General features: G+C 44.1%; 1 protein-coding gene across 1 annotated transcript in view; it reads left to right on the forward strand.

Annotated features, from left to right (window-relative positions):
* FBN3 (fibrillin 3) overlaps positions 1-23,371 on the forward strand; it is a 123,859-nt gene that overhangs the window by 12,306 nt on the left and 88,182 nt on the right. Inside the window, exons 3-6 of the mRNA XM_418173.8 lie at positions 11,137-11,219; positions 13,353-13,451; positions 18,994-19,089; positions 22,915-23,010. Of these exons, the coding sequence (XP_418173.7) occupies positions 11,137-11,219; positions 13,353-13,451; positions 18,994-19,089; positions 22,915-23,010 (374 nt within the window). The remainder of the gene's footprint in view (positions 1-11,136; positions 11,220-13,352; positions 13,452-18,993; positions 19,090-22,914; positions 23,011-23,371) is intronic.

Raw genomic sequence — 23,371 nt, forward strand, 5'->3', positions numbered from 1 at the left:
ACTTTGCACGGGCATGAACTCCATTATAAGAAAATAAGTTGTAAGGACAAATGCTCCAAAAAGAGTTTCCATGTCTCATGTAAAATAGATCTTCTGTGGATAGCAGACACCCTTTCTTTCTGCAGTATCAAATAAATATTTACCAGCCTGGAATTAGCGAAACTGCCACTGAGCTGGTGAATTTACAGCAAAGAGTAACTCAAAATGGTTTGTGGATATGTAGAGTAGTATTTGTGCCAATGGCCATTCCTAAAACTGACCAAACAGAAGTTTTGAGAATTGTCCAAGTCTGTTGCTGAGTGGTTTGATTTCACCATAAATATTTCTTAAATGAATCTTGGAAGGCAAATAAAAACTAAATATAATGCCTAAGAAGGGCAGCAACTATTTGTTCATCCCATGTAAGATGTCAGAACTGTTTCACCCCAAAACAGATGCATTGTGGAGCAGAAGAGAGATTTTATAGTTTCTCGGGTTACCCAGAAAATGCAAAGAGAAGAGGTGAAGGAAAACTGAGAAGTCTGGGCAAGCTTGATGGACTTCTGTCATGGTTGTGTAATTTTGCTGTTGGCAGCACAGGATGGTTTCAATCCATCAACATCTGGGTTATGAGCCCAGCAAACTTCCACTGTGCCATGGCAACTTCTAAATGAAGTTGTCTAAATGGTGCTAACCACAAGGTAGCAAGGTGTTAAGAGGAGTCTAGAGAAGTTCAAAGAATAGACATTTGCCAAAGATTACTGCATGCATAGAAATCAAGTCTATCTCAGGACATCCTTGACTGAAAATATAGAATTGAGGGCCATACTGGGGGAAATTATTTCTGATGTTTATGTTCTATATGCATCCATTTTTGGTCACTGCTTGAGAAAATGTACTATATATGGACCACAGACAGATGCCATATGACTGTACTTACAAATAGGAACAGACATTGGTCATATCTTGTGAAATTAAACTGCTGTTTAGCAGAGTCTTTCTAAGGAGCTGATAAGCAAAGTCTGGGGACTGATGGATGCAGTGTTGTTCTGAGTTCATCTCAGAGATCTGTTCCACAAATCCTTACAAGATTTTGCTCAGATCACTAGCACCCAAGATAAATAGGCTCAACATGCCATGGAAGTGAGAGTTCAAGATGCAAACAGAGCACTAAAAAGTCTTCTTCTGCACTGAGCAGTGAGGCAGTCATTCTGAAAAGAAACTGAGAGCTGGAGACCATCAGGGCTATGTCCAGTGCATGGAAACAAGGAAATAGCTGAGCATTTGCAAGGACAGCTTGAAGCAGTCACAAAGGTCATCAGCTTTGAGTCCAAGGAGGCCTCCCTCCACATTCTCCTTATCCCTTTGGAACAATATTCCACATGTGGCCATGATATTGCCTAGAGGAGAGGGGAATTGCTCCCCTGGACCTGCTGTCTGTGCTCCTCCTAACCTGTCCCAGGATGTCCTCTGCTTCTGTTGTGGATTTCTCATAGGATCAATTCATACAGCAGGAGGAATGCATGAGCAGGTTGACCATGTAGAGCTTCTTCCATGCTGCCTCTGGAGATCCACCGTGTGAGTAGGTGCTGTCTCCAAATGGAAGTAGTGGGTTCCTCAGGAGGCACTTGATAGAGTTTCGTGCCTGCACATGTTGTGCTCAAGAATGTTGTTGAATGAAGGTTTCACTAATGTGGTCCCAGGGTGGTGCCGTTAGCTGTTGTAGATGGTCTGAACACAGTTTACTTCGCATTGATTGTGAACCCTTGTGAATCCTTTTACAGAAATCTGTGGGCAGCCAGCAGCTGCTAAGGTGCAATGCCAAGTTCATTTGCTGTTGGCGTTTGCCAAATGAATATCAGTAACTGTCCCATGAAGCTTGTATGCAGGGACATGTGTGTTTCCTGTGAAACATCTAGAAAAACATCTCTCCACCTCCTGTCTTCCTGCAGTCCCTTTAGGGTTCTAGGTCTACATTTGGTTGTATACTTGTGACCACATTCAGTGCCACCCATTTAGTATCACAGAGAAAATCTCTTATCTCTTGGTTGTTATGTTTGTGGTTTGATACTTAAGTTGTGCAGCTTCTTAATCCGAACTCACCAGAATTGCAGGAGATGTAAGGTATTGCCATCTCTGTCCTCACCTGGAGACTCGAAGTACAGAAAGTCATTGTTCAGCACAGCATATGACCATTTTAGTTCAGACTCTTTTCCACTGAGCAGAGAATATCTTGGAAAGTAGTTCGGGAGCCTGCCACAGCACTGAGGATCTGTTTCCACCCAGCAGTAAGAAGCTTTAGGCTGTGTCAGAGAGCGGAACGGTTCATGGCCTGACCTTGGAAAGCTGAATGCATTTGTTTCTTCAGTTACACTGGGAGTCTGGAGAACAATTTCTGTTCAGCCTTATCTTAAGTTCATATCCTCCTGTTTGGGGAGATCTGAAGTCTCTCGTCTTTGAAGACTCTTTTAGAGCTATTTAAAAATGATGATAGTGAGCCAAGCGATGGACAGCATTGTGGCAAACAAGACAAAGAGACCAATATCCTTTTTTCCTGTGAAGGTCCTGTGATCTGGAGAGGGTAAAGAACAAATGCAGTCATCTCAGAGTGGATTGATATAGCTCTGCAGCTACATGGAAAAGCATTAGGATTAAATGTGGGAAAATACAGATACTGCAGAGCAGATTCTACTTTAATTTCACCATAACCATACTCCTGGGATAACAAGTCTTTCACAACCATCTACAGTGGTTTAAATTATCGTTTGTTTTCCTGGAAAGATGGTGAGGCCATCAAGAAGGAGAATGTTTGAGCAGCAGGGAACAATCCCTGTGCAGACCAGAGCAGCTGAGAATTACCCCAGCTCTGGCAGTCCACCAATTTTCATTCACTTCTGTCTTCCTCTAATTTAAGGAATGGAAATACCACTTCTGAAAGCCAGCAACAACTGAGGCACACTGATTACCCGTGACGGGGGAGACAAATCCTGGGCTGCTGTGCCTGCTGTCTGGAAAGCACACATTACATGTAGCCAAGGCTTCATTATCTGTGGATCTTACTGGATGGCAAAAGTGCTGCTTGCAGGAAATTGCACAAAGCAGTCCTTCCATGACAGTGCAGAGCATTCTGAAGAAGACAGAGACTTCACACTGGGTATTGTTTCTCCTAAGGCTGGTGGAGTGGGCAAAGATCTGCATGCATGCACGTGCATTGAGGACATAGCTATGGGTTAAGCAGGAAGTTCAGGGTAGCTGTACTTAGTTTTTGGCTAGCACTTGAGTCTGCAAAACATTCTTAGCCCAAACTTCACATGCTGTGCTGTCTGCCCTCTTCTACCTTTAACAATGAGTACAGTTCTGCTGGGGTCACACTAGGCATCTGACAATAATTGGCAAACTGAGCCCTTTTCACCTGCTTGCATCACTAGTAGGCAACAATTCAGTGCTCTAGGCTATAGTTCTCAGGCTGCTACCAGGAACAGCCCAATGCCACTTGTGTTCTGTCCCCCACTAGCAGATTGGCTGAGCCTGTGGACATTTTTGTGGTGTGAACCGTCTCCCAGTGCTTGCTCATGCTTCAGTGATTGCTTTCCCACTTCTGCTTATTTAAAGTGAACAAAGAAGATACTACGGCCAGCATTGCTCTTCCTTCTGTCCTTTCTTAGCATCATCCTTTAATCAATATTACTTTTCATTAAAGTAATTATCTTTAACATCTGTTTAGCCTTTTCCTTGTCTGCAGAGGCTCTGTTACCTCCATGGCTCTAATACCCAAAGGAAAAGTCACAGGGCTGTTAGTGCTGTCTCAGCATTATAGTTATGTCTCTCCAGGACTGCATCATGTCTGGATAAGACCCCCTTGCTACTACTAGCTACCAAAGAGGTAAAGCTGAAATAAGGAGAGCTGAAAAAAAAAAAATCTCTTCATTTTTAATTTAGGACTCTAAAATATCTGTGGGTTTTGATTACCAGTTGTAATAAGAATGTTGTGTGCAAATTTGCTGAACTTGAATGAGTTTTCCTCTAGCTTTCACCTTCTTGTTACTTGCAGCACTTCACTATGAGCTGTGGTTGCTGTCTTCTGAACAAGTAAATGAGATGCTTTTTATCCATACCTTCTCACTGAGGTGAACGTGTATTGCCAGCTTGTGTTTTCCACAATCAAGATAACTGCTATTCCTTTCAACAAACATTCTTTTTGTCACAACATTGCTGATTATTTTTTTCTCCCATAAAACATGATTCTACTTACTGAGGTCTTGCTTTGGAATCCAATTTCATTCTCCCTCCAGGTAATTCCTGTGGCACCATTAATTTCAATGAATTCTCCCCAGGTTTTGATTTGAAATTCTGCTATTTTGTAGCATATGCTTTGTAAAGGTTCAGTCTTCAGGGAGCAATGGTGAACCTGTAGCTTAATTTACTGTGTAACAGAGTGCCCAGGACCTCTACCAGGATCTCTGCACAGAGCTTGACGAGATCCTTGGCTGACTGTCTTTAAGAAAATGATCCTATCTCTACCTTTGCACATTTGGTATGCCTCACGTTGAATTTAATTCAACTTCCACTTTCTTCTGTCTTAGTCTGTGAGGCTGATATCCCTTCCTTCCCTGATTTTGATCCAAACATTTCTAGTATTTTGTCTGAAAAATAACTGCAATATTTTTTAACCTTCAAGTAGGCTTGAAGTAGCCCTAGGCCTGGGTGTCAAACTCATGAGTGTGCTGAGAGCAATGGCTCCCTTCTGTGCATAACTGTTCACATCTGCATATTGAAAATGGGGACCAGCAGACAGGTTCAGATGTAAGTCATACTGCAGTGTTTGGTGCCTGGCCATGTGGTCTCATTGTGAATTGCATTGAGAGTCCTATATCATTAAAGATCATCCATTCATCTCTTCTGTATTTTGAGGATCTGAGAACTGAAACTTATATTTACAGGACCACTCTCTGCTCAGAGTGAACTTTGTCTTCCGAGTTAATACCAACCACAGATGTATGTCTACTTCTACTTGGATTTACAACTGAGAATCAGTGACAGTACTGGCTGGCTTTGTACTTTTTCCAACCTAATGCAATCAGGAACTGAAGCCCAGAATGTTCCCCCATCTGCAGGGCACTTAAATCCATGGCAACAGAATCAATTCTGCATTCAGGGTCCCCTTTTATCTGCTCATCACGGGGGACGCAACAGATGCCCAGCCTCTTGGAAAAAAAGTAAGCCCATTTGAAGTCAAAATACAGATTTATTCTCCACCTTGAATTTTAACAACAAATTTGATAGTGTTATAGCAGAGACTTTGATTTTGTACTTTGGGTTTGGTGAAGGAGGCTCCAGACAGCACCAGGCAAATGCAGCACATGTGGACAGTTTCCACAGTTTCCACATGGGTCATTGTGTGCTCTGGGAACACCTGAACTGGGAGAGAGAGCAGCACACACCTTTGCACAGAAAGTCATTTAATGTTTGTGCTGCTCATCTTGTAGCCAGCATGGAAAGCAGAAGCTAAGATTGCTTTTACATGGAATGCCACAGAATCACATAATTGCAGAGGTTGGAAGGGACCTCAGGAGATCACTGAGTCCAATCCCCTGCTAGAGCAGTTCCCTACAGTAGGTCACACAAGTAGGCATCCAGACGGGTCTGGAATATCTCCATAGAAGGAGACTCCACCATCTCTGTGGGCAGCCTGTTCCTGTGCTCTATCACTCTCACAGTAAAAAAAGTTCTTCCTTGTGTTTGTATGGAACTTACTGGGTTTCAGTTTTTGCCTAGTGCCACTTGTTCTGTTGCTGCACACCAGTGAAAAGAGTCTGACCCCATTCACTTGACTTCCATGCCTGAGATGTGTAAAACAGTGATGAGATTTCCTCTCCTCAGCCTTCTCTTCTCCAGGCTGAAAAGTCCCAGCTCTCAGCCTTTTTTCACATGGGAGATGCTTTGTGCCCTGAATCATTTTTGTGACACTCCAAAGTTCCCTGTCAAATGAGGAGCCCAGCACTGGGCGCGGTGCTCCATCTGTGCCTCCCCAGGGCAGAGCAGAGGGGAGCAGCACCTCCCTTGCTCTGCTGGCAATACTTTGTGCAGTGCAACCCAGGGTCCCATTGGCTTTTTGCCACCAGGGCACACTGCTGGCTCATGGTCACCTGGTTGGCCACCAGGACACCCAGGTCCTCCACAGAGCTCCCTTCCAGTAGGGCAGCCCTCAATCTGTACTGATGCATGTAGTTATTCATCCTTAGGAGCACAACCCTACCTACACTTACTCTTGTTGAAACTCATCGGGTTCCTCGCTGCCATTCTCCATCCTGCCTAGCTCTCACTGAATGGCAGCACAGCCTTCTGCACTGTCAGCCACTCCTCCCAGCTTTGTTCCATCAGCGAACTTGCTGAGAGCATCTTCACTGTTGATGGAGATTTTCAATAGAGGGATTTTGAGAGTTTATTCTGAGCCCAAATTGGCTGTTTTGTCATTCTTGTAAACTCAGTTAAACCCAGTTTAAAAAACCCAGTTATAAACCCAGTTTCTTTTTCCCTTTGGAGAATATCCTGTTTCTTACACTTGGAAAGGTACACCTGCAGCATTTCTGCTAGACATCTTCCATATATCTGCTGCGTGTCTGCTGCACATCTGCTGGTTATGTCCTGCACATGTGTTGCATTTATGCCATGTCCCTGTTTTGTGTCTGCTGTGCTTCTGCTGTACATTTGCTGGACGTGTACTGCACATCTTCATTGTGACTACTGTGCACGTTGTGTTTCTGCTATGTCTATTTTATACCCAATGTATGACTGCTATGTAACTGCTGTCTTCTTTATGTTTATTGTGTGTTTTATGCATGTATGTTGTATGCATGCTTCATGATTACTGCATGTTTTCTCTTCCGCAGTATCTACTGTACATGTCTGCAGTCATGCTGAAGGTGGAAAACTTGTGTATGCCTGGGTGGCTTATTCTGTGTATTCTGGAACATACTAGCCTCTCTCAGCTATGGGTCTGTTGCCTCAAACAACTGCAAGTTCTTGCCAGAATACAGACTGAAACCTGGGAGATGGACCCTGCAGGATGCTACTGAGATTGGCTGTTGTGCTCAGGGTGCCCAGCCATCCCAGCAGCCTCTGCCTCCCCACTGAAGAACTTTGGGAATGGAAATCAGAGGAAGGAAACCTTCAAAAATCTCCACTGCTCAGGCAAAGCTTCCAGGAAAAAAACAAAGATAAGTTCAGGAAAACGTAGAGTGGTGTAGAATAATGGCACACCTACTGTAATGGAGACCTCAGGATTTGAGGACGAACTAGCAAGAGCAGTTCTGCAATAAGCACTTCATGGCATGGGAGAAAGGTAGAGACAGTCACAGAAACATCTACAGCGCCACAGGCAATGTTTGGGATGCTGTTCTGAAGCATTGAAGGGATGCTGAGACAATACATGTCTTATGCATTTTCTTTGTGGGTGGCAGTATACCAGAGGGTCCAGTTTGCCATCTAAATTCACATCAGGAGCAATGTGTAATATTTCTCAGCGGTGATTTGGTACAAGGAAAACAGCACAGACGTCTGTGCTCAGCTGGGTGATGCTGTGCAGGCGATACAATAAACACCAACGGCCTGGCCTTTGTGAGAACAAACCAGATCCATCCAGAGACTAATGTTGTTTGAGATGCTTAACACGTACAGAAACAGCTAGAGAGGCAGTGTTCTCTGAGAGTTGCTCCTACAAGGTGACTGGTGATTCTGAGCTGCTCATTTTTTCCTGAAAGCTGCACTTGGTATTTCATTTTTTCTGTGCTTTCTCTCTGAGTCACCTCAAAGAACATATTGGCATGCGGGGTACTCTGGCCTCCATGGGAAGTGGAAGCAGGTGCTCAGATTGTTGTTTTAGATCTTGAAATCCTTTTATCTATAAAGGTCACTTTTTCCTTCTAAATGTGTCCAAAGCATATACAAACTACATAGGGGTTTGCCAGCATTTTGGTTTTGACAGGAGGTGAGGGTTCAGTTGTGCAGTTTGCTCGAACAATGCAACATGAGCAACGAAGGCATTTCTTTTCCTGGCTTTTAATGTAAATGTTCTGATTCTGGTCTTAAGGTTGTAGTCTCATGAAAAGTATGGAAAGGACCATGTCCAGGCTGAAGGCAACTCACAACTGAGACCCTGAAAAAGGACAAACTAGGGTTTGTTCTCAGGTGTGATTTCCTCACAGCTGCCATCTACAGCAACACAGACCAGCAGCAGAGCTGTTACAGAGCACCAAGGAAACAAGACGCTGTTCTCTGGGATATGAAATGAACTCTCTGGTCTAGCTGAGGTGAATGGACTTGTTTCCAGAATAAAAAGTAAAAAATAAAGCAATCAATGCTTTTGTAGTTTTTAAAAGTCAGATATTGGTGTTGCTCCACTCTGCTGCCATCCCTATGTTTGCTCCTGTGCTGAGGCACAGCTTAGCTAGAGGTATTTCTACCAGTAGATGAGATACATATGTAGTTGTGAAAGCGTATTTCACAGTGAAATGGATTACAGTGAATGCAGAATCGCGGAATCACGAAACAGTTGAGGTTGGAAGGGATCTCTGGAGAGCCCCTGATCCAACTGCTGCTCAAGAAGGGACACATGGAGCAGGGTGCCAGGACCACGTCTGGGTGGCTTCTGAAGACCTCCAAGGATGGAGGCTGTGGTCAGCCTGCTTCAACACTCTGTCACTGTCACAGTGATGAAGTGTTTCCTGATGTTCAAACTTTGGTGTTTCAGAAGCATTCCAAAATGCATAGCAGAAGCTGCCTAACCTGATTCCATAACACCACCATCTCTGTGCAGTGATGATGACAGCTACTAATTGTCAATCACCACCCCCAAGCTAACTTCTGGATTGGTTGACATAAAGCTTGATTAATTCAAATGAGAAAGAGGATAGTATGATGGATACCAAACAACATAAATCTGGGGCAACAGATCCTGATTAAATGACCACGGTGTTAGAGCCTGCATAGGTCTATGAGCGGAATAGACTTCATTAACAAATCCAGCAGTGAAATACATAACAAGATCCCATAGCTGAAAGTAGAAGCTAGATGAACTCAGATTCTGAATAAAGCAGCTTTAACAAAGAGGATTACTTCTTACTGGTATTCTGCCATAGTGTATCTTTTAGTAGTGATTTTGGCTCAAATTCTCTAAAAGTCATGATCCCTCAGGGGTTGCACAAGAAGCTGGATGAGCTCTCTACTTATCTCTTTACTGCCTTCCGCCAACAGTTTGGTCCTTTGTTAGAGATCTTGCATCTCTGCAAGGGACTGCATTCTCATGACTTCAAACTTGATGAAGATTGGGAGATTTTCTGGGGAAGTCTGTTAGTTTATTTGTGGATGTGTAGCATAGCACAGTGTGGTATAAATACCAAGCTGAAGTATATGCTTGGGCTGGGTTTCATGTCTTCTTTGCTATGTGGCATTGTTTAAACTGTCAAAAAACATTTGAAGATGAAGAAACTATGGCCAGCTTGTCTGGTTGGCAGTTCTGAATGCACATAAGTTTGCTGCTCAGAATGGAAGAGCAGGACTTTGTCCACACTGAGCATATGCAGCACTGATGAGTTATATGCATAAGGAACAGATGCCCTTGCTCTGTTCCGATGATCAGGACTTCACTAGCCTGTGGTTTTGGGGGTTGTCTGGTATGTAGGAGTCTCTGTTCCCATGTGTAAAGGTCTCCAACTGTCTGTGTCTAACTTTGTGGCTATGGCCCCATTCCTTACCTAGGAAGCTACCTGCATGCTCTGGGTTATCAGAGTAGACTTGGCTGTGCCTCAATTCTTCACTCCTCCCTGTCATCCTAAGAGGGTCATGCTAGGCATTTGGGGTTCTGATTTTGCATAGTCTGACAGCCTGCAGTTACAAGAGTGGGTCTGATTTCAGCTACTATGGCTGCTGTGAACAAACTGCTCCACCATGAGCAGTCTGCAGGAAAAAAATGCATAAAGACATTTACTCTCCATGCTGATAGGTATGGAAATTCTTAGCCACATAGGTAGCTACCATCCTGTGGGCCTGCCCTCTCCTGCCAGCCTGATGGACTTCAGGCAGCACCTGAGTCTCCTTTGTGCCTCTCAGTGTGGAGGAGGCACTTACCTTGGACACTTACCTTCTTCCTACTCCTCAGGGATGCTGACACCAGGCACAATTGATCCATACTTGTGGTATAGGGTTAGAACCGGTCACACCTGTGACTGTACCACAGGTCACTCCTCTGGCCTCCAAATGCTTTTAACTTGGCATGCATTTCTACCTGTCCTACTCAACCAAGCTCTTGCTCAGCATCCCCCTCTGGAGTTCTTCATGCCTACCAGCCCGCCTTAGCTCCCAGCAGGACCTTGAGTCCCTGCTGTTCTGGTCAGCTTAGCACAACTCCTCACCTGGCACCTGGCATGTTGATTCTGCTCCAAGATCCTGGCAATCCCCAAATCCACAGATATTGTCCACACCACATACTGTCTCCAACCACACATGGACTACTTATGTTGGGTCCCAGGAAAAGAAGTGGTTTAGGTTTCAGATCTTTAGTGACCTTTCCCTCAGAGGACCAAGATGGGGTCAGACTTGTTCTCATGCTTGTCTTTGCTCAGGTCCCTCTCACTGATGTGAGAAACTTTCAGATTTGCTCTAGGCAAATCAGCCTCCCCAGTAGATTGTAGAAAAACTCTGTCATGACACTTGGCCATTGATCCACAACCTAGACTTCACTGTTCATGAAGCAGGGTGGTAACAACCGTACATTTTGTGCAAGTCATCAGATGAACAGAAAGCCAGTCTGTAAGAACACTTTGTGTGCAGCATGAGCGTTGAGCTCCATGACCCTAGCACAGTGCATCATAGCTGAAATGATGGCAGTCATGTGTGTCCTCGGTCCCCTTCGCACAAATGTGTAGCTAATTGGGGCTTTCTGAACAGGGAGGTCAGAAGTCAGATATTAAAATACTGTATGGTGACTCCATTCGGTGGGAATTAAACAAGGCTCATTTAAGCTTGGAGTGAGGGAGTGGATTTTGGCAGAAAAAATGTCATTTAAGAGACTATTCAACTGTTCTCATGCAGCAATAATATGTACTGAATATCCCATGGCACTCTTCAGAAACAGAGGAAAAAACTGTTTTTAATTTTCAGACCCAATGTCTGTGGCTCAAGGTTCCACTCCTACTGCTGCCCTGGCTGGAAAACGCTGCCTGGAGGGAACCAGTGCATTGTCCGTGAGTATCCATTTTCCTGTTAAGGGCACCAAGGGAACTCACTGCCACGTGGGAAGGAAAACATACCTCATGCTTCAGCAGATGACAAGACATTTCATAATCCTCTGGGATAGGAGCAGCGATTGTTGGGTGTTCATGTCTCTACTACTGTTGTTTAAAGCAGGGTTGTTGCAGTCGGTCCCATTTATGGCCTTTTATCTTCTGCCAAGCTGCTGCTGTTCCTTGTTGCTTGACAGCTTGCATGTCCGCTCATAGGAACAATTTTAGTGACTCCTGAGGAAGCAATTTTAGAGTCTTTATTCAGATGAAATAATTTGGCTGCTAGGACAAGAGCTAGATGCTGCCATTGCAAGCACATTATCATGTGAAAGTGTCCACAAGCAAGAGTTTGCATCTTTCTTTCAGTGTCCTGTTTCTAAAGCAGAATGCTGCTTCATGTAGATCACACCTCTGTTTCAACAGGTAGCTGTCCCGTTTGAAATAGAGCATTATTATACTCTCAAGTGCTGATACACACCTATACAATCCATTAAGGGGCTTAGAACCCGTGACTGATGATTCTCACTTCTGCAGGTTAAGGAATAAGCTATAGATGAAGGAGTCTGCCCTGCAGGGGATGCTCCCGTGGGATAAATAAATGAGATTCTTATTGGAAACAAAAGGCATCATTGTGCCTGTGTTTGATCATGCTACGTACTGAAGCACAGCAAGCATATACTGCAAATGAATGGTGTTCTGCAGATATTAACCATATCCTGGACATACCAAATAGCAGAAAACACTCTAAAATGCTTGGATTTGCCCATATCTTAGCTTTTGGAAAGAACCTTCTGCATTAGAGCACATTTGGAATGTTTTTTTTTTTGCAAAACTTCCTAAAAATAATGGACAGTGGGATTTTTCAAGCTGGGGAAAACCATAGGCTCCTCTGCTGGCATCTCTGACATAATGTTTACAAGTTATTTCACCTTCAGAGCTGAAAACTCAGTCATCTTAGTGAGAAATGACTCGTGTTTCCTAGTAGGCAGTTGTCCAGGATCTCAAATGCACAAAGCTGAGCCCAGAGCTGCAAATCTGCTCTTAGAAGAAATGGTGTCTAGTGCATCACGAGTGATAGGGTCAGTTTATGTGTCTTTGCACACACTGAACAACTGGTGCCAGAGTATGGCAATCTGCTCACTGAAAATCAGCAGTAAGTAACGACTCCAGAGTTAAATGCATTTGACTTCACCCTTGGTGATGGAAAGATAGATTGGTAAGATGTATACTCTCCTTTACCCATGGGAAGAGATGAGTAAACTTGCAAAATCATCGTTACCTTAGGAAGCCCACCACTCTGCAGAGAGCAGACACCCCATGAAGCACACAGGGCTTCAGTTTAATTCTGATTGAAGTGAAGGGTTAAGGAACTGATAGCCAGATTGCTGTTCAGTGGCATGCAGGGTTAGCAGCATTCAGGGTTGTCTGCTGACTTTTCTCATAGCTGTAAAACATGCCATCTGGGCTGGAGGTCCTCAGGGAATTCTGCCCTGTGATTGTATTTATAAAACACACAGAGATGAGTTTCATGGGACTCTAATAAAATCTATGCTTACACAGGTGGAACAATATCAGCTGATGGACTGCAGAATGCTTCATGGGAACACCAAAATTTTAAGAAAACCTCTCTCACTGTGAATGTCACTTGTCTGTGCAGACATTTTGTCAGGGAAAGGTTCCACGTTTTCTTCTGGGGTAAAAATAGGGTAACAGAGCCAGCTGCAGTGTGTGATGAAAGGAAGACATCTCTAGGAATCATAGAATCATAGGCAGGCTTGGAAGGGGCCATGCAGGCCATTCAGTTCAGAGCCCCTGCCATGAGTTGGATGCCAGCCTGGCCTTGGGCACCTCCAGGGTTGGGGCATCCCAGCTGCTCTGGGCAGCCTGGAAGGAACTCATGCCCCGTGAATGAGTGGATCCTTCTCTGCTGTTGTTCTGCCCACACTGGTGTCCTAAAAATGTGCCCCAGATTCCTTACAAGGTTATTCTTCAAACAAGGTGAATTCACACCCTTTTGGTAGCCAAAACTATGCTTGTGAGTAAGTTCACACGCTAGCATGCTGTGCTAATCACTGTCTCCTTTCCTTCCTCCAGCAATTTGCAGAAATTCTTGTGGCGATGGATTTTGTTCACGGCCAAACATGTGTACGTGCTCCAATGGACAACTCTCTCCCAACTGTGGCTCAGCTGGAGGTAAGAAAACAGTGGTGGTGATTCTCCTCCCTCTGGAGTATTTATGTGATTTCATAAAAATTTTGCAATCACAATAGGCCACCAGGTCCTAAACTGAATTGGGCAGCGTTTACAAAATCTTTCATTTCTTTTGATTTATGCTTCTTTGGTATGAGAAATCATACAGGATAAAGCTCAGAAACTGAATTTCACAGCAGCAAATAGCAACACTGCTGCCAAAGAGTCCATCCACTCCTGACTGCTCCTTGAAGTGGAATTAAATCCGTCACTGTTTTTATTTACCAAATAATTATTTTTTCCAGTCTTAAATTCATTCATGTTTTGCTTAGGCTGTGATTTGAATGTCAGGGAGAGTCACTCAGTGCTTTTAGTGAACTGCAGTGACACGAAGTTAGCGTGCTGGCAGAGTTGGGAATGCAGAAATTCCATTGCCACTTTTTCTGCCTTTTTCTCTCCTCTCAGGCTTTCAGGGCAAAAACCTGAAAAGCTCGGGGAGGAGCTTATGTGGCTGAGGTTTTTGAAAAATACTGCACAGAAACAAACTGTGGAGGACTCCCCATTCCCATAACCCTCTGGTAATTCTTTTAGAACATATTCAAGATGAGATTCTGTGTGCAAATGGTCCGTTACTCTACGGCATGTCTCTGCACAGAAGGCACTCCTCCTGTTTGAGTCTGAGTCATACAACCATGGAACTGTAGTATGGTTTGGGTTGGAAGGGACCTTTAAGATCACCTTAAGTTGCCATAGGCAGGGGCAACTCCCACTAGACCAAGCTGCTCACAGCCCCATCCAGCCTGGCCTTGAATGTTTCTATGGTGGAAGCATCCACAGCCTTTCTGGGCATCCTGTGTCAGTCTCACTACCCTTACAGTAAAGAATTTCTTCCTAATATCATATCCGAATATCTTCCTAATATCATCTACCCTCTTCTGGTTTAAAGCCATTTCTCCTGTTAGCTGATGGCCTTGTATATTCACTGGTGTGGACTTACTGTTTCTCTGTGCATCATTTCCCGCTGTGTTGTATGGTTGAAATGGATCTGACAGTTATGGTAGATAGCAGGCTGAATAGGAGTCAGTAGTCATTGTGGCAGTGAGTAAAAGCAGCCACACTGCAATCTAGATGAAGGAAATCATGATGAAAAAACTCAAGGTTAGGTGTTATCCCCTCTGTTAGCTGCTTAGTGGGGCTATGGCTGTAACATTGCATCTGGGCTGCCATTTCCAGAGGGATGCGAAGAAAATGGGGATAGATCAGCTGTGGGCTGGAGCATATGTCCTCAAAAGTGAAGCTGGTGGAACTGAGCTGGCTTAGTCTAAGAAGAGTCTGAGGGATCTGTAATTTCTGGATGCTACAGAGGCAGTTGAGCCAAACTCTTTTTGGTGGTGGCAGCCAGTGTTACAAAGCCTGCTGGCCACAAGTTGCAGCTTGGGATGTTTGGACTGTACACAAAGAAGTTTTTTATGCTAGAGGGTGGTGCAGTGCTTGGACAGGTCACCAGAGGTGTGGGAGATTGCCTTCCATGGGTGGTTTCAACCCTTGGCCAGAAAAAGTCACAACCATCGTGGCCATGGGGAGGCTGGATGGGGATGTCCAGCAAGCCCTGTAACCACACCTGTGTGCGTCTGTGCACGACTGGTTGAAAGAGTAGCTTACACTGAGTCTTGAACTACAATACCTACCAAGCAGCTGAAAAAAGCTGACAAAATAATCTGAGTCCTTCATAGGACTCAGAGGCCAAAAGGATGTTGTTATCAAGTACTATTGCCCATCCAGAGGAGCCAGTGAGGCCTGTATTCATTGTGGCCTTCCAGTGACTGAGATGGGGAGCTTATAAATGGGAGGAAGACTGACTTGTCGACACTCTGATAGTGACAGGACAAGGAGGAATGGCTTTAAACTAAAAGAGGGGAGATTATATTGGATGTCAGGCAGAAATTCTTCACTCAGAGGGCAGTGAGACCCCAGCACTGCCCAGAGCTGTGAGTGCCCCATCCCTGGAGCTGCCCCAGGCTATGGATGGGTCCTGAGCAGTCGGAGCTGGGGGAGCCCCCAGCCCACAGCAGGAGTGGGGCTGAGGAGGCTATGAGGTCCCTTCCAACCCCAGACATGCTGTAATTCTATGAGTCTATGATCTATATGTGCAGCTAGTGGCACCATGTTTTAAGAATGCTGATTATATTTTCCAGGGCTCCATGCAGGATGCAGAATTCAGTGGGATTTTAAAGCATCTTTTAGGTCTCAGTGATTGCTGGAGACAACTCATTAATTTATTTTCCATTATTGCCCATCTATAGGCATGCTATTGTTAATAAAGCGACTTGCAGGCATCTGACTGAAGGCCAGAGACCTAGCCCCCTCGAACCTCAAAACCACATTCAAAGCATGACACAAAGAAGGAAATTCCCAGTATCTGATCCCAGAGTGCCACATTGCCCTTCAACCCTGTAGATGGCCCCAAAAAGTGCTCAGCACTGAAGCCTGTGTGAGCACTGCGCTGCAGACCTCGCCAGTGCTCTGCTGAGAGGAAGGTGCTGGAAACACAAAAGTTTCTGGAATGAGGGTCCAGATGTTAGCAATCACAGAGGAATGCAAGGAATGCTGTAAGCAGTATATACATTTGGGCACAGACTTGGCATTCCTCTGTGCCTGGGGTGGATTTCAGCAGGCACTCAGGGTTAGGGGGGTAGGGTTGGTTTCTCTGCAGAGGCTTCATCAAATCTGGCATTCATTGAGGGGATGTTTGTATCTACATTTATCATGAATGCTTCAGGGAGGTAAAATAGTCAAACAGTGCATTCCAGAGGCAGTAAAGGACGCTCTGCTTCTCTGTCATAACAAAAAGTTTGGTTTCTTACTTGAGAGAGCAAAGGTATTTAAGGAGTAATTTGCAAGTGACTGCTTAGATAGTAGCAATCTGTTAGCAGATATAAAAACTTGTCTGCAGACTGCACTGCTGATGGCTGGCAGATCAGCCACAACTGCTGATCCTTTAAGATAAGAGTAACACTGATCCAATGCAATGGGAAGAGTTAATTAGGGTGAGCTGTCATTTTCTTTTTCCTAGAACTTTTGTCTCTGCTATCTTGGAAAATCCTGACGAAGTGTCACAGGCCTTTCAGAAGTGTAACAGGCCTTTCAATTCTCGGTTGAAAGATGTTCTTCTGCACTCCAAATCTAGCAGACCTCTCAGTGCCAGTGCTGGAGATAAGCGAGATAGTGATGGGATCACAGCAGAAGTAAGGAATAGGACCTGCTCTGACCAATCACTGCCAATTAGCTGGAAAAGTTCTGAATGAGTGTCAGGGCATTGTGTCTGCACTCCAGACTCCTAAATTTTCTCAGCTTCACTAAATCTTAGCCCTTGCTTAAAGCATTGAATGCAAAGCACAGCAGACTGTGTAGGGAAGAGCTCTGACAGATGGACAGTGGACAGACATTTTCTTGTTCTCCTCCTACTGTCTCTGAGTGGGTCTCCCAGATTTGTAGCATGTAATTGCTTTCCCAGCACTGATTAATTGTAGTGAGGGATGTCGGGTAAGAATATGTTGGAAACAGAGCTGTTTCCCAGAGAGACTGGTCTCGTGTCTGACAATCTGGGCAATGCTTTGAAGCCTCAAGCTTAGTTTCTTTAATGATTAAGCTTTCATCTAAATTTGGCCTCATCTCTGGCCATAGAGCAATAGGAAGGACTGTAGACATTATAACTAATTCAAACCATACTAGAAATGCGTGAATTAAATGTACAGCACATGTGCTTAGCATTTTGAATGCAAAGCTCCAAGACTTCTCACTGCACTCCTTCTTCCTGTCAGGCCTCCTATGAACAAAGCATGAACCGTGTAATTATCCTTATTGGACACTTATGATTCCTGCTGCCTTTTGGGCAGATGTTTCACTTGCACTGCCCCCAGCTTTTTTCTTTTGGAGCTGTTGTTACATGTAGAAAGAGGACACAAACCTCATCCGAGCATCTCCTCACACATGCACTCTCTAGTCCCACCTTCTTCAAGCTGCCAAGTCATTGGGTGATAGAACTGTTAGAGTTGGAAGGGATACTTAAAGGTCATTTAGTCCAACTCCCTGCAGTGATCAGGGTCACCCACAGCTCGATCAGGTTGCTTACAGCCTAGTCCAGCATGGGCTTGACTGTCTCCAAGGACAGGCATCCATCACAACACTGAGCAACCTGTTTCCGTGCCTCACCGCCCTTATTGTAAAGACTTTTTCCTTATACCCAAATTAAATCTCCCCCCTTTTAGTCTGAAACCACTTCCCCATGTCCTGACGCAACAGACCCCACTAAAGAGTCTGTCCCGTTCCTTCTTACAGCCCCTTTTGATACTGAAGGCAGCACTCAGGTCTCCATGGAGCCTTCTCATCTGGGAGCTGGACAGCCCCAGCTCTCTCAGCCCCTCCTATCCTGGCAGGCAGGAACTGTGATGTACGTGCTGAAAAACAGTTTTTGCTTAACTTGCTATAACCTGAGGCACTTGCAATTTGAGTTGTCATTTTTGACAAAGAAAGAATGCATTGTTCCAGGCATTTCAGTAACAAATGAAAGCTGTTTGACCTGTATTTGTAAATCAGAGTTTAGTAATAAACCTCCCCTTGTGGGCTCTTCTACTTTAATATCACATTCCTTAAATATTGTATAGTAATGAAGCAGTTAAAGCTAGCACAGGCTTTGTGTCTCCATCAGTGTAAAACTGCCTGATTCTTCTGTATTACTCTTGTTTTCCTACAGCATATTATTCACATTCACTGCTCTGTAATCTACAGTGGAAGCTGAACTTTAACATAGAAAGCATAGATAATACATGCTTTGCAGTTTTGTTAAAAACCCTCTCTTGTATGAGATGAATCTCATTAATAAGGCCACATGGTCATTGGAAAGAGAAGAGAAATACCTTTAAAATTTATGGTTTTCCTTCACAGAATAAATTCTACTCCCAAGCCCTCTCATAGCATTTAACATGCTTGTAATAAGAAAATGTTTTAAAGATTAAATAACCCAGAATGAGAAAAGCATATCTTGAAAATAGAGCAAAGGTGTTGAGTGCCTCTGGTCTCCATAGAATGATGTCTATTTCTGTTAAAGACTGCTTTGCCATAAGAGAGCAATCCCACCTTGTCCTGTGTGACATGGCCTTGAAGTGCCACCTCCCCTACATTGCTCATAGTGTTACGCTGCCTGTAACATTCATGTCTTGTCCCTGTCTCAACAGTGCAATACTTCCAGCTGTAGAACAGTCCAAATGTCTTGTGTCCAGGGAATACAGAACAGACTACAGTGTTTATAGTTGTAACAAACTCTGGAATGATGTTACCTCAGTAAAAGCGCAAGCCTTTAACCCACTGTGGGCACGTATTCCATAGTGAGATTTCAGCAGTGACTTCATTTAACTTGAAGGAGTATTTATCATCACCTGTGCACTGAGAGGAGAAGAGATTAAGACAGTTACACATGGGGTGTGCACCTCTTACCATGGGCTGTTTGTTGCATTGTCTTGTAATACTTCTCTGCTCTTCTCTACAGTCCAAACCTGCAATGTCAGATGCATGAATGGAGGAAGCTGCAATGAGGAATCTTGCCTCTGCCAGAAAGGTTACACTGGAACGTACTGTGGGCAGCGTAAGTACTTGCAACACCAGCTATGTGTATGCACAGTGAGCAGAAGGGCAAGGCTAGATTTGTAGAGCCTCATAAATAGAGGTCACCTTGCATGCTCTGATGTGCTGGTTGCAGCGCAGACTTTGGAGTCCTCGCTGTGTTCTGCTCTCCATTGGAATCTCAGCTCACTCTCACTGGGACGTAGGTTACATTTGTTTAGGTTACATTTGGCGTGGCTGGGAGAAGAGTCAACGCTGACACTCTGCAGCCATCCTTCTGGTTCCCCACAGCTGTAGATCCAAACTGCTCTGCAGTGTGCACATCTATCCAGCACTGCCCATCGCACACCGCTGACCTCAAAGTCATGACCTGCCTTGACTTGCACTGTGCTCCTCGGACATGAGTTTGAGGGAGCTCATATCAAAGATGTGGCCTTTGAGTGCACATCTCTTGGCTCTCAGCCTGAGTGCCCCATGCTAGGAAGGGCAGGTGCAGCCTTTGCTGATTGTCCCCTGTTCTACAGTGGACCACGGTAGCTGGAGTTCCATATTATTTCTCTGTATATATTTTTAGAAAATATTTTTAGAAAAACAGCATATTCTCTGGGAATGGTCTTCTTGTGGGAAACCTTCATTTTAGCTCAAATGAAGTCTGCTTTCAATTAGAAGATGAAAAACTTTTTAAAGAATGGCAAAAAAAAATTGTTATAAACTATACTTATTACATTTTGGGGACCTAAATTTTTAGTTGTGCTTATATGACAGTGCTGACTTTCTATAAGGAAACCCCAGTTTGGTCACCAAAAGAAACTTCACAATGATTTATAACTTGATCTTGTATTTTGTCAAAGCACCTCTACTTTTCATAGGGAAAAACTGCACCTTTTTTCCCCAGTGCCCTATGAAAGGATTTGGCAATTAAACGATTGCTTGTGCATATAGTAGAACAATCAAAGAACTTATGTGCTGTCTGTAGTAAGCAGCTACCAAGCAAGTATGCAGAAGGATATTAAAAGAATCTCTGATCAAATGGAATTTTACAGGCAAATTTCAAATCCCTGTATGAATGTGAGAACTGCTGAGGTTCTATGAGAATTTTCTTTAAGATGGGCAAAAGACTATATTTTCCCTAAGCTTATCCTCAGCTACAACTGATTCATTTCTGCTGGAACTTTCCAAAAAGTTCAACTGAAGACAGACGCACCATATGGAAAGTTTCATTCTGAACAGTTAAAGCTTGGGAAAATTGTAAGTAACAGCAAACCAGAGCTTATACTGGAGCATGCTAAGCAACCTTTATTAAGTGCTGCTACCAGCTCCACCTATAATATCCTCAGTAGAGTTTTCATAACGGTTCAGATATTGGCAGTACATCACTGGCAGGGTGGGATCCCACTGGCAGCATTCCAGCCAAGCAGATTTCAGCTTCCTCAGCTCTGGAATGGGTTGTAACCTTTGAAGGCTGTGATATGCAGCAGCACCTGGCCTCTGTAGCCTGGCACTTGGCACTAAGCTAGTGATGGCAACGCTCAGGTGCTGTACAAGATTGCTGTGGATCTCCCTTTTCAGGTGAGATTATGTGTCGTCTTCAGTGTGCCAGTGGTCCTAGGCAACTGAGTAGCTCAAACGGTGAAAATTTGTGTAGGAATTTTAGGAAATACCTTAACAGCCCTAATTAGTCCCAACAAGTCCTGAGATTTTAATAGCTCCATGGCATCCTGCCCCTCTCAGCCTCTCATTGGCACTCTCTGCAGCACTTGATCTTGTGCTGCAGATGGCTGCTGACTTCCATCTTGTATTCACACACAAGAGAATGCCAGCTAGTGTGGGTGTACTGAAGAAGATAGGTCTGAGGAAGCCAGGTGTTTCCATTTTGGGAGCTGGTGATACCACACACTTGCTACAGCAGAATTTGGATTGCTCACAGAAGAAACCAAATTTCTCTTCCTGACTTTTCTCAGGCTTGTGTTCCTTTACTCACTGCTCACAGAGGGGCTTCCCACTCCCATTCTGATCACAGAATCTGCCAGAGAGTCTGATGGAACAAGGATGGTTACGTTAGACTTGGGCTGCCAGTATCTGCAATCCTCTTCCTCCACCTGCCTTTGGCTTTCAGGCCGATGCTGTAGCCTGAGCAATGGTGACCTCAAAGGCACAGAAGTGGCCCCTTACTGCCTGAGGTTGTTGAGAAGAAACTTCTGTAGGAACACACCACATGACAAAAAATGAAAGCACAGCCTGTCCATGGCACCATAAGAGGATTTCTGGAGCAGATAGACTCTGGAGAAGATACAGCCCCTGATTATTTTTTTTTTTTACCAGCCCAAGGAAAGGATTTCTCTGTAGGAGGGATGAGCCCCTCTCCCCTCACAATGGCTCTCACAAGGGTCCCAGCTCCATCTAGTTTGCAGTCTCTGGGGAGGAAAGATGGCACAGAGACCGTTTGGATCCACGATCCTTCACAAGAGTTTTGCTGCACCATTAGTGTATCAGAGGCAACTATATAGCTGCTTTGAAATAGCAAGACTTGAAAGCATTTGTTTTCAAATCAGTTGAGAGCTTTAACATGTCTCTGTCAGTTCTCTCTGGAAGGTTATTTCTCTTCTGCAGTGTTGTCTCTTGATGTCACTGCCAGCCTGGACGAACTCATCCTACCACAGTGTTAGGAAATGATGAGTTGATGCCAGTGCCTCCTAGAATGGGCACTGACACTGTGCCAGAATGTTTGATCCATCCATTCAGGTGTTCCTCTACTTGCCAGGGAAATCAAAACCATTGGGTCCTCCTGACACGTATGCTGGTGCAGTCAGAACAACAGGTTTGATTTGTGGTCCTGCAGGGTGAGCAACCACAGCTCACACGGCATACCTGACTGCCACTTGTTTCTTGACCCTGCTTTCCACCACCACTTCAATTTTCTGCCTCAGTCTCCTTGTAGATAAACCTGTCTCCAATAAACTTTGTCTTATTTGTCCCAGTTTTGTTTCTTCCGTACCCAAATTTGCTATTTCTGATATTATTATTGATGCAATCTCAGCCTTGCATGCAATTACCAATACCGTTACCCAAATACTGCTGGCCTTGTAAGACCTCTAAAACTTCCTCAGAAGTCCGCAGTCAGTTATTTACAAGGTTTGGCAATTTCCCACAGTTCCACCTCACCTCCCAGTAAAACCCAGACAATGCTTGCAGCACAACCTGTAACTTTCTTCATCAGCTCACATTCTTACCTGTCACTACCAGCAACTGCTCACGTCATGCAGGTTTTTCAGCTAGTAAAGCCTAATCAGTGACATAAGTGTTCTGCCTTTACTTCCATCATGTTGACAGCAGATTTTCAACTAAGAATAGCAGGGCTAATCTGAAGTCAAGGAATGTTTGCTGCCATATCACACTGGCCTCTAGTTCTTCCTTGCTTCAGATGCGTGGGATGAAATGGCTGACTGGTCTCTTCTCACATTTTATTGTCTTCCTGTTTTCCTCTCCTTAGATTTAAACTGCCTTTATGCAGTTTCTCATTTGTATAAATTCATCTTGACCTTTACATTTAAATCCCAGTGCTGACCCGAATGAGCTGAGATTCCAGAGCACAGGAAATCCTCTCAAGTGAAATGGGAGTTTATAGTCTTTTTATAAATGGTTTCACTCATAAACAGGAAATCATTTTCAAGGGGAAAGAAAAAAAAAAGATCACGCTTTTCTCTATGTGTTCAGTACATGGAAGAGATTCTTGATTGGTGAATAACACAAAGTAGGTGGCATCCTGAGTTCTTCTAGCACTACACAGCTCACGCTGTCATTTCCCTGAGAGCAGAAATCACTGATTTCCATTTCTATTTCTAAACAGCTGTCTGTGAAAATAGCTGTCAGAATGGAGGTCGCTGCATTGGACCAAACCGTTGTGCATGTGTATATGGATTTACCGGCCCCCAGTGTGAGAGAGGTAAGAAACACCTTCATATTATCACTGACTGAACACAGGAGTAGTTTATTCAACTATGTATGCTAGGGATACTCGATTCTAAGTGAATTTCTGCTCAGTTTCCTGGCCTGATGATACAGTCCCTAATTCTGGGAGTAAATTCAGTTTGAAAAAGGTTTATTACAGACATCAAAACTGTCTCATGACAGAAGGCTTTATCTTTTCCACTTGCATAGCTGATGGTATAGAATTCTTCCATTACGTTCAGTATGAAGATGGTGATTGTTATGTGTAGTGTGTTTCAGTGTTTATTAACTTGTCTTATTTGAGAGATGATGTTCCTCAAATAGATACTAGTAGTTAACCTCAGAAAATCTTGTGG

This window comes from Gallus gallus, chromosome 28, assembly GCF_016699485.2.
Source record: "Gallus gallus isolate bGalGal1 chromosome 28, bGalGal1.mat.broiler.GRCg7b, whole genome shotgun sequence".
Taxonomy (NCBI): domain Eukaryota; kingdom Metazoa; phylum Chordata; class Aves; order Galliformes; family Phasianidae; genus Gallus; species Gallus gallus.